General features: G+C 44.7%; 1 protein-coding gene across 1 annotated transcript in view; it reads right to left on the bottom strand.

Annotated features, from left to right (window-relative positions):
- Positions 1 to 5,883: 5,883 nt before the first annotated feature.
- Positions 5,884 to 11,891, bottom strand: part of AP4B1 (adaptor related protein complex 4 subunit beta 1) — a 17,749-nt gene continuing 11,741 nt past the window's right edge. Inside the window, exons 7-10 of the mRNA XM_049765691.1 lie at positions 10,894 to 10,997; positions 9,108 to 9,315; positions 7,621 to 7,902; positions 5,884 to 6,743 (exon numbers count right to left, since the gene is read on the bottom strand). Of these exons, the coding sequence (XP_049621648.1) occupies positions 6,316 to 6,743; positions 7,621 to 7,902; positions 9,108 to 9,315; positions 10,894 to 10,997 (1,022 nt within the window). The 3' untranslated portion in view covers positions 5,884 to 6,315. The remainder of the gene's footprint in view (positions 6,744 to 7,620; positions 7,903 to 9,107; positions 9,316 to 10,893; positions 10,998 to 11,891) is intronic.

Genomic DNA, 11,891 nt, shown 5'->3' with positions numbered 1-11,891 from the left:
GGAAGGAAGGAAGGAAGGAAGGAAGGAAGGAAGGAAGGAAGGGAGGGAGGGAGGGAGGGAGGAAGGAAAGTGGAAAAGAAAGGAAGAAAAAGAAGGAAAGGAAGGAAAGGAAAGAAAGAAGGAAAAAAGGAAGGGAGGGAGGAAAGGGAAAAAGAAAGGAAGGAAAAGAATGAAAGGAAGGAAAAGAAGGATAAAAGGAAGAAACAAAGAAAGAAGAGAAGGTGATAGGCAGGGAAGAAGTAAGGAAAAGAAAAAAAAAGATACTCGTCTTGCATGCAGCTGATCAGGGATCAATCCCTAGCATCTCATATTAACCCCTGAGCCCATCAAAAATGCAAATCCCTGAATGCAGAGCCAGGGGTAATCCCTGTATTGCTGGATGCGACCAAAAAAACCAAAAACAAATAAACAAATAAAAACAACCTGGTTTTGGGGCCAGAGTGCAGCAGGCACATAGCTGACCTGGGTTCAATTTCCAGCATTCATATGGTCCCCTGTGCACGGCTAGGAGTGATTCCTGAGTGCAGAGTCAGGGGTAATCCCTGAGCATAACTGGGTGTGGCCCCAAAACAAAACACCAACCCAAGAAAAGGGAACTAGTATATTAAAAAAAAAAGTGAATAATAAATACAGCACATCTATCAAATGAGACTAATGGAAGGACACAGCACAAAATTCAATAAAATGAAGACCTTACTAAGAATATTCTATCCAGTTAAATTATCATTCAGATTTGAGAGAATATAGAACTTTGCTAACAGGCAACAGCTTAGAGAATTCATAGTCTTGAAACCTGTTTTGCAAAGAAGCTTTAAAAGAACTCCTTTAAAGAAGAGGAAAAATTTCCCAGTATGTGGCATTGAGTGTGGCACTCAAAACGGTGTGTAGAGGGACCAGAGAGATAGCACGGAGGTAAGGCATGTACCTTGCATGCAGGACGGTGGTTCAAATTCCAGCATCCCATAGAGTCCCCCGAGCCTGCCAGGAGCGACTTCTGAGCAAAGAGCCAGGAGTAACCCCTGAGCACTGCCAGATGTGACCCCAACCTCCACCCAAAATGGTGCATAGATTGATCAAGTCCTAGATCGACTGAATTTCAAATCCCACCTGCAAGCCACATATGACCTACAGGATGTATGACCCCCACCCATCCTAGTTTATAGCAACCCAAGTTAGATTCCAGAGCTTGGCAAATGTGGGTATCTGTAACACTGCCAAGCACTGCTGCCACTCTACTGGGGCTCACATATCACAATTCCAGGGTGCAATGTCTCTATTATAAAGCACTCTACCCTAGAGATGCCTGTGTCTTTTATGTTTTTATTTCCATTTTTGGCCCACACTGTTCAGGGCTTAAGGGTCACTCCCAGTGATGGTCAGGGAACAAGGCAGTGCTGTGCTGGGGCTCAAACATGGCCTCTTGCAAGCAAAGCCTGAATTCCAGGCAACTGAGCCATTTCCCTGGACCTTCCTGTGTCTTTATTTAGGGCATGAATGTCCTTTCCTTTTTGGCTTTCCCATCTGTCTGTCTATCTGTTTCACTCTCTCCCCCTCTCTTATTGCATATTCCCTTTAAAATTAGTATCTTCTCTCAAGCTATTTTACTTCAATGAAAAAAAAAAAAAAGCATTGCCAGCAGGCATTCATTACATCGAATACATGCAACTCATTAAGAAAGACATAGGCATTTTCGTTAGGCTGTTTATGAAGTTGAACATGGTCCCTTCTATTCATAGTAGCAAGAAGTATTTATTGTAAATGGGACTTGTTTTTTCTCAAAAGATTTTTCTCCATCTAGTGATAGGACTGTGTGGTTTTTCTTCGTTAGTCTGCTCATGTGATGAGTGATATCAATTGGTTTTCATCCAGATCATTTTTAATAGCATGCATGTCTGTATGCCACTCACTTGTGTTCAATTTTGATTTCTACACATCACCACTATAAACTTGAACACCTGGCTTATTATGTACTCAATAAATATTAGTCAAATTGAAAAAGAAAAAAGACGGGCCGGGCGGTGGCGCTCGAGGTAAGGTGCCTGCCTTACCTGCGCTAGCCTAGGAGACGGACCGCGGTTCGATCCCCCGGCGTCCCATATGGTCCCCCAAGCCAGGAGCGACTTCTGAGCGCATAGCCAGGAGTAACCCCTGAGCGTCACCGGGTGTGGCCCAAAAACCAAAAAAAAAAAAAAAAAAAAAAAAAAAAAAAAAAAAAAGAAAAAGAAAAAAGACATAGGAAGTGTCTCTAACAAGACAGTATCAATCAGGCCCGGAGAGATAGCACAGCGGTGTTTGCCTTGCAAGCAGCCGATCCAGGACCAAAGGTGGTTGGTTCGAATCCCGGTGTCCCACATGGTCCCCCGTGCCTGCCAGGAGCTATTTCTGAGCAGACAGCCAGGAGTAACCCCTGAGCACCGCCGGGTGTGGCCCAAAAACCAAAAAAAAAAAAAAAAAAGACAGTATCATCAATCATCCTCACAAATTTCCAAAATAAGTCTCGAGTTATGTCACTTTGTTAACTCAAGTGCTTACAGAGGCTAGAAAGAGCTCCTAGGGGAAAGAAATGTTAAATCACTAGGCTCACGTTTGTTTAAACTTTAGTCAGTTTGCTTGTGAATTAGTAAGATTAGGATCAAGAGAAAAACAAAATCCTGAACCAGAAAGATAGCTGAAAGGGCAGAGGGCAAGCTTTGTATGCAAGTGGACTAAGTTTGATCCTTGGCACCACTTGGTCCCCTGAGTACTGCTGGGAATGAATTCCCCCTATCACAGAACCAGAAATAGCTCCTAAGCACTGTAAGATATGATGACTCCCCAAACAAAAGAAATTCTTCACTGAAAGCATGAGTATTCTATACTGTCATGCCTTTACATCATAGGAAAGAAAGTAGAATTAAAAATACTTTTAGGGGGCCCGAGAGAGAGCATGGAGGTAAATTGTTTGCCTTGCATGCAGAAGGTCAGTGGTTCGAATCCAGGCATCCCATATAGTCCCCTGAGCCTGTCAGGAGCGATTTCTGAGTGTAGAGCCAGGAGTAACCCCTGAGCACTGCTGAGTGTAACCCAAAACAAACAAACAAAAAACTTTTAATGGGGGCCCGTAGAGATAGCACAGCGGCGTTTGCCTTGCAAGCAGCCGATCCAGGACCAAAGGCGGATCCCGGCATCCCATATGGTCCCCCTTGCCTGCCAGGAGCTATTTCTGAGCAGACAGCTAGGAGTAACCCCTGAGCACCGCCGGGTGTGACCCAAAAAACAAACAAACAAACAAACAAACAAACAAAATTTTAATGGGCCAGATAGCACAGCAGTAGGGCATTTGCCTTGCATGCAGCCGATTTAGGATGGATGGTGGTTTGAATCTGGGCATCCCAGATGATCTCCTGAGCCTGTTAGGGGGAGATTTCTGAGCGCAGAGCCAGGAGTAACCCCTGGGGGCGGTGTGACCCAAAAACAATATATTAAAAAATAGCATAGTGAGGGGCCTGAGAGATAGCATGGAGGTAGGGTGTTTGCCTCGCATGCAGAAGGACAGTGGTTCGAATCCCAGAGTCCCATATGGTCCCCCGAGCCTGACATGGGTGACTTCTGCGCGCATAGCCAGGAGTAATCCCTGAGCGCTGCCGGGTGTGACCCAAATCAAAACAAACAAACAAAATAGCAAAGTGATAATCGTGCACCAAATCAACCTGTATGGCCTGAGTATAAGCCAAGTTCAGGGTTTTCAGCACAAATTTTGTGCCAGAAAAACTTGGTTTAAACTCGAGTATATACAGTAATCCTGGGCTACACCTGGCTCTGTAATCAAGGATCACTCTTGGCGCTGTTCAGGATAACCTATCAGATGCTGAGAATTGAACCCAAGTTTACTCCATGGAAGGAAAGTGTCCTATCTACTAATCTATCACTCCGGTCCCAAGGAATGCCACTACTTTGTGTATAGTTGATACTATAGAACAAAACTTGATGCAAACATCAGAATCTTATGTCAGAATCATTCACCAAATATTTATGGAATAATGACTATGGGGTGAGTATTGTGGAAATAGAAAGGTTATTACTTTCTTTAGAAAAATGCCCTGTTGGTACAAAATCCAGGCCCTTGGCAGATAATGCAATACTGCTTAGTGATTACTCATAAGAAGTACCAGTTTGAGTAATGGGTGAAAGATATGCAGACCATCTATTTCTCTAAGTATCCCCCCACAGAAATATTCATTATTGTTTATTTAGAGACCACACCCAGTTGTGCTCAGAACTCACTCCTGGTGGTGCTGAGGGACCACGTGGGTAGCCAGGGATTAAATCCAGATTGTCCATGTGAAGGCAAGCACCCTATTTTCTTCCCAGTCCCACAGACTTTTAAAAATATGGTGCTTGGGGCCGGAGAGATAGCACAACGGTAGAGCATTTGCCTTGCATGCAGATGGATGGTGGTTTGAATCCTGGCATCCCATATGGTCCTCCAAGCCCACCAGGAGCGATTTCTGAGCACAGAGCCAGGATTAACTCCTAAGTACCGCCGGGTGTGACCCAAAAAACAAAGCAAACAAAAAAATGGTGCCAAAAAGAGAGTGAATCCAAATCGTCTGTATGCGAGGCATGAATTCTACCTAGTGAAAGCATCCCTTGGCCAGTAATACAAGTCCTCTAGCTAAATGGCAAGGTATTTGAAATATGTCTTGAAAAAGGACTTGAAGAGGACTCAAAATTCCATAGTCAAGCTTTGCTTTCTGTATTTATGGAAGCACATCACATGAAAAAGAGTCCTGGGAAACCAAGGGAACCCTTGACAACTAAATGCTACCTATGTGAAACCACAGTAAATTCCTCTTAGAAGTTAGAAATGGTGGGACTGAGATAATAGTACGATAGGTAGGGCGTTTGACTTCTATGCAACAGATGCAGGTTCAATCCCTGGATCTCCTACGGTCTCTCAGGCACTCAGGAATAATTCCTGAGTGTAGAATCAGGAGAAATGCTAAGCAACATTGGTGTGGTCCAAAGCAAAAAATTAGAAGCTTGAAAAAAAGTTTATATTCTATTCTGATAACTATATAATTTGGGGGGGGTGGGATTGGGGCCACACCTGGCTGTACTCAGCTGTTACTTCTGGCTCTGCACTCAGAAATCGCTCCTGGCAGGCTCAGGAGACAATATAGAATGCCAAGGATCTAACTAGTTCGGCCTTGTGCAAGGTAAATGCCATACCTGCTGTGATATCGTTCCAGCCCGTTTTTCTTTTCAAACAATTTATAGATCAAAATCCAATGCTTAATTTTATGGATCTAAACATGTGTGTGTTTCCCCATCACTAAGCCAGCTGATTTTCATTAGTATTTAATTTTTCTGGTCTGGTTTTTTTAGTTATGTATGCTTCAATCAGCTTTTTTTATTACATCCATTTTACTGGTTTGCCTTCATTAAAAGGATCAAGTGCAGCCAGGGAAAGAGCACATGACTGAGCTCAGCAATGGAAGATAGGCTAGGTGTTAAATAATTTATTAAGAAAATAGGAGGGTGAGGGCAGAGAGATAGCATGGAGGTAGGGCGTTTGCCTTGCATGAGAAGAATGGTGATTCAAATCCCGGCACCCCCTATGGCCCCCCGAGCCTGCCAGGAGTGATTTCTGAGCGTAGAGCCAGGAGGAACCCCTGAGCGCTGCTGGGTGTGACCCAGAAACCAAATAAATAAATAAATAAAAATAGGAGGGTGAGAAAATGGCGTAGGCAGAAAATAAAAGTATGTGCCAATGAAGGGGTGAGAAACGGTGTCTGGTACGTCAAGAAACAGCAGTTGGTTTGCTTTCCCATAACCATCAGGTGTTCAGAGAGTGATCAGACAGGATGCTGAGGAGTTTCTCTGGAGGGCACATGGAGGACTTTTAATTTCTGGCCTAAAACACATAATTAGAACTTTAAGAATGGTCCAGAACTCACTGCAATGATTCACAGCAGAAAAGTTGACCCCTCACAAGTGATAATTTCAGTTTCCATATACATCAGGCATCTTTAATTAGTCAATCAGCTCCTGAAATGGAATCCAAATGCTTTTCTTTACCCATTCCCATCCCCATCACCATCCCCTTACCCATATGATACCTTTATTTAAAAAATAAAAAGGGGAAGGGTGGACATTCATTTACAACGAGAAGAATAAATAAGTTAATGGTATTTAGGCAACACATACAAATCCTGATTCTTGCCTTTCCCATCCTTTATAACTGGCAATTATCGAGGTTGGAAGCAGCCCTCGCAGGAAGAATAATGGCTTCTGTGAGGCCTCATCTCTCTGAGGTAAGGCCGCGAGAATCTGTTATGACTTTATGTCTCCCACGGTTCCGATCACCATCTGTAAGACCGACATGAAACTGCTCAGGGTCTCAGTCTGAGCCTCACTTTGTTTCACCGAGGCCTGCACTTCTGAGTTCTCGAGGTCCACCAAGAGTTCTGTCAGGAACAGACAGCCAGTTTCGTCCTGTGCACTGAGGTAGGCCTTCCATGGCTGTGCACCGGGCCTGCTCATCGCGATGGTCTGGATGTTCACAACTTGCAGGCCCACCTGCAGGGCGTCGGGTTGAATGACTCCCTGCCAAGGGAACACTTGCTGCTGTGCAACTTCCAGACTTAACCATGTTTTCTCAAAGGACTCAGCAGTAATCTGGCAATTGGGAACAAGCACGAGGCCTCCAGAGTCCTGGAGTTGTTGCGTCCTCTCCTGGTTCTCTTCAAGAACCAGGGGTCCTGAAAGAGGTAAATAGAAAGCTTGTGAAAAGTGATGATCACAAGAAACCACGCTTTAAAAATCTAGATTTCCAGGGCTGGAGCAATAGTATATTGGGTCGGGTGTTTGCCTTGCATGTAGTGACGCGGGTTCGACCCCTCGTATCCCATATGGTCCCCTCGAGCACCATCAGGAGTAAGCAATTCCTGAGGTAGAGCCAAGAGAAAGTCCTGAGCATCACCGAGTGTGCCCATCTCTCATCCCCCATCTCATCTTTGAGTAAATGGCTTTGAAAAGACAATGACAAACTGGAGAGCTAGCACCACGTTCTGCACGCGACAGGCCCATGTGGTCCCCTGAACAATGCTGGAAATAACCTCCATGTTCAGAGCTGGTGGTAGTCCCCGAGCTCTACTTGCCAAAAAAATAAATAAATAAACAAAAACAACAACAAAGAGGGTCCAAGGATTGCTCAGTAGCAGTGTTTGCCTTCAAATTGTTTGCCTTCATATTACGACGACTATGAGGCTATAAATTGGATTCCTGTAACTGGCCCACATGCCCAAATATAAGCCCAAGGGCTTTGCACTTTGAGCACTTTGGTTCTACCATAAAGTATGTAGTCACCAAGGAACAGAACAATCAAGTATAGGTCCTCCAGAAAACACTACTGACAAACACACTGAAGCCAAGTTCATGGGCCCCCCCTCTATATTCCAGCAACAATAACAACAAGGGGCAGGGAGAGAGTTGAGAAAATACAATGGAAAAATTTCTGGCTCAGAATTCCAGTTGAGACAACTGTCTGGGATTTGGCTACAATATTCCACTTTATACCAATTATTGTACAAGATAGGTACTTTTTATGGCAAGACATTCAGTGAGGACTATTTTTACCTGATGTGCTAACAGCTGAGGAGTTGGCATTATCTGGGCCATGATGCTCTGACCCCTGGCACTTGGAGATGGTTGCCCAGTGGGCTTTGCCATACACGGGTACCAGTGTATTGAAGTCTGAGGCCCAGCTGTTCACGGGTCTTTCTGCCTGATCCTCCAAAAGTCGAAGAGAAGGGTCGGATTTAGGGCTACACAGGATGTGCTTTACTTCATCGATGCCAGCCAAGAGAAGGCGATAATAGAAGAGCCCTCGGTCTCGAACAGCCATGTCTTTCTCCTCCTCTGAGGGGAAACAAAAGACTGTGTTAACATGGAATATTATGCAGCTTTTAGGAAAAATGAAATCATAGAATTTACTTATACAGAGACACGAAGAATATCATGCTGAGTGAAATGAGTCAAAGGGAGGCTAGACATAGAATGCTTGCACTCATTTGTGGATATAAAAAATATAGTAAGATAATAATATCCAGAGACAATAGAGATGAGGACCAAGAGGATTAGCTGATGGTAGGAATCTTGCCATAAAGTGTGAGGAGTACAGTTAAGGCAGAGAAGGGACCACTATGACAATGGTAATTGGAAATGATCTCTGGACAAGAACTGGGTGCTGAAAGGAGGTAAAGTCATATGCACAACACCCCTGCAGTAGCAATATTACAAACAACAGTGTCGAAAAGAAAAAAGTAAGAGAGAGAGAGATAAAAGAAAAATTTCTGCCACAAAGACAAAGAGGGGAGAGGGTGGGAGGGAAACTGGGGACACTGGTGGTGGGAAATGTGCACTGATGAAGAGATGGGTGTTGGAACATTATATGACTGAGATTCAATCATATACAACTTTGTAACTATGTAGGTCATGGTAATTCAATTAAAAGAGTTACCAAAAAAATTTTTTTTTGGTTTTTGGGGCCACACCCTATGATGCTCAGGGGTTACTCCTGGTTTTGCACTCAGAAATCACTCCTGGCAATGGGGCCGGAGAGACAGCATGGAGGTAGGGCGTTTGCCTTGCATGCAGAAGGATGGTGGTTCAAATCCTGGCATCCCACCATCTGGTCCCCCAAGCCTGCCAGGAGCGATTTCTGAGCGTAGAGCCAAGAGGAACCCCTGAGCGCTGCCGGGTGTGACCTCCCTCCCCCCAAAAAAGAAATCACTCCTGGCTTGGGGACCATATGGGATGCCGGGGGATCGAGCCAAGGTTCGTCCTAGGTTAGCACATGCAAGGCAAACACCCTACCACTTGTGCCACTGCTCTGGCCCCAAAAGTTATTAATTTTTTTAAAAAAGAAAAAAGAGATTGTGTTAAGGAAACCCATGCACCATCCTCTAACCTCGTTGCCAATAAAAACAAGAGGAGAGAGAAAAAGGAGAGAATAGGTAGATACCCATATTTTTTCCCTAGCTGCCCAGGAGTCACAAAACAAGGAAAGTGGTGGGTGGCCTGACTCTTGAGCCAAGGCACCTGCTACTTGTGGAAGAACCTACCAATGCAGTAATGCAACAAGCGACCCAGCATGTCCTGGCACTCCGCAGGCCGGGAGAGGAAAAGGCGCAGCAGGGCCGTGAGGAGCTCCATCTTGACAGCTGGAAACGTCTCGGACTTCACGTTCTCCACAAAGTCTTCCAACACATAAGGCGCATTGGGAATTCTTTCCCCGTGGACCCCCAGGAGCCAAACCAGCGCTTGCTTCCCCTAGGAAATGAAGGCATTAAGGCAGGAGCTCATTCTTTGGCTGTGGGGAAAGACAAGAAACAGTAGGCAGGCATAGGTAGGCTTTGCTTTTCCCCTCAGCAGAAACTTTTCTGTCAACAGAAAAGTTATCATTGCTCCTTCCTTCTGTTTTGGGTGTGTGACTATCCCCTTTACAACCTGATGTGCATGAGAGGCTGGGGCCGGAGAGATAGCATGGAGGTAAGGCGTTTGCCTTGCATGCAGAAGGTTGGTGGTTCGAATTCCAGCATCCCATAAGGTCCCCCAAGCCTGCCAGGAGCGATTTCTGAGCATAGAGCCAGGAGTAACCCCTGAGCACTGCCGGGTGTTACCCAAAAACAAAACAAAACAAAAACAAACAAACAAACCAAAACAAAAAAGAAGAGGCTATAATGATGAAACCATTGGCTTACATACATAGGAATGAACCTAAGTATACCACTTTTGGAATTTAAGTCACGAGACTTAGAATGAAGCACAACTATTTGCAAAATACCACAAATGATTGCTTTTCATCCAAGCCTAAAACTCCATGGCCAAAACTAAAACTCAAAATTATTTAAGAGAGGGGCTGCAGAGATAACATGGAGGAAAGGCATTTGCCTTTCATGCAGAAGGTCATTGGTTAGAATCCAGGCATCCCATATGGTCCCCTGAGCATGCCAGGAATGATTTCTGAGCGTAGAACCAGAAGTAATCCCTGAGCGCTGCCGGGTGTGACCCAAAAACCAAAACCAAACCAAACAAAAAAAAAACCTATTTAAGGGGCCCAGAGAGATAGCACAGCGGCGTTTGCCTTGCAAGCAGCCGATCCAGGACCAAAGGTGGTTGGTTCGAATCCCGGTGTCCCATATGGTCCCCCGTGCCTGCCAGGAGCTATTTCTGAGCAGACAGCCAGGAGTAACCCCTGAGCACCGCCGGGTGTGGCCCAAAAACCAAAAAAAAACAAAAAACAAAAAACAAAAAACCTATTTAAGAGAATAATAGTATCAAAGCCTCTGTAATAAGCCTGTAGTTTTTTTTTTAAATCCATATACTAGTTTTCTCTATATGCTCACTAGATCCCAAAGAGGTGACAATTTAATAATTTCTAAATTAAACACTGGATAAGAAGGGAAATTCCATTTCACAAGGCAGAATCCCAAGCATTTTCCACTCCTGGAAGTAAAGAATTATAGTCGACGAGCTGGAGCAATAGCATAGCAGTAAGGGTGTTTGCCTTGCACACAGCCAGCCCAGAATGGACCCAAGTTCCATTCTCAGCATCCCATATGGTTTCCCCCACACCCAGCTCGCCCAGAGCAACTTCTGATCGCAGAGCTTGGAGTAACCCCTGGATGTGGCCCAAAAATCAACCAAAAAAAAAAAAAAAGAATTATAGTCTAGGGGTCAGAGAGAAAGTATAGGCATTAAAGGACTTGCTTTTTATCCCACTGACCACTGTTCAAATCCCCAGCATGACAGATGAGTACCACCAGGAATGACCCCTGTACATAGAAGCAGGAATAGCCCCTATCTGGGTATGGCCCCAAACAAAGAAACAAAAGGATCATAGTCTACCTCACTATCTTGAATGTTCTCCTCGCAGCCAGGCAGGGCCTGACACACAGCTTCTGTACACTGAGGACACAGCCAGACCAGGTCTCGGAAAGTTTGCACCACAGCTACAACACCGAGCAGAGAACAAGAGCCCAGGATTAGCACCACCGTACAGAGGAATGTGAAGCGAAGCCACAGACCTGGAGCACACTGCTCAGTGAGTTCCTGATGATGGAAGAAGGTCTGACATAGGTAACACTTTGGGGGAAGAGGGAGGTTGAAGGGAGACCATATTCAGCTGTGCTCAGGGCTTACTCCTGGCTCTGAACTCAGGAGCCACCCCTGGTGGGCTTGGGAGATCATATGTGGGCCCAAGGTTAGAACCCAGGTCGACCATATGCCATGCAAGTTCCCAACCTGTAGTATTATGCCTTTGACCCTCTTTCTTTTTTATTATTATTATTATTATTTTTATGTTGGGGGCCATTCCTGGTGGTGCTCAGGAGAACATATGGGATGCCGGGAACAAACCCGAGTCTGTCCTGGGTCAGCCACATGCAAGGCAAATGCCCTACCACTGTGCTATTGCTCCAGATTCTCCTCTTTTTTTTTTAATTTAAAAATAATTTTATCTGTGGGGTCAGAGTGAGAGAAAAGCAGGGACAGTGCTTGCCTAACATGCAGCCAGAACTCCATCTAGTCCCCAGAGACTTGCCAGGTCTGATCCCTATGCAAAGCCAGGAATAAAACCCTGGGCATAACCAGGTATGGCAACATATATAATATATACATAATTGTATGTACATTAATGACACAAATATATTCTTGCCACTACAAAATTATACTTTCTAAGTAAAGGTTCTAATCAGACAGCTATGAGGATAAAGGAGCTATCATAAACAAAATCACTTGGTAAAACTGTAAAACTATATGCAAATACGGGCTACTGCCATTGAAAAGTACTCAAAGGCACTGTGACTGGAACTACCAAAGACTGTGGTGAGGTAAAGCAGTGACAG

Source organism: Suncus etruscus, chromosome 19 (assembly GCF_024139225.1).
Source record: "Suncus etruscus isolate mSunEtr1 chromosome 19, mSunEtr1.pri.cur, whole genome shotgun sequence".
Classification (NCBI taxonomy): domain Eukaryota; kingdom Metazoa; phylum Chordata; class Mammalia; order Eulipotyphla; family Soricidae; genus Suncus; species Suncus etruscus.
Note: the sequence above shows the minus strand (reverse complement) of the source record. Positions and strands in the feature narration are given on the sequence as shown.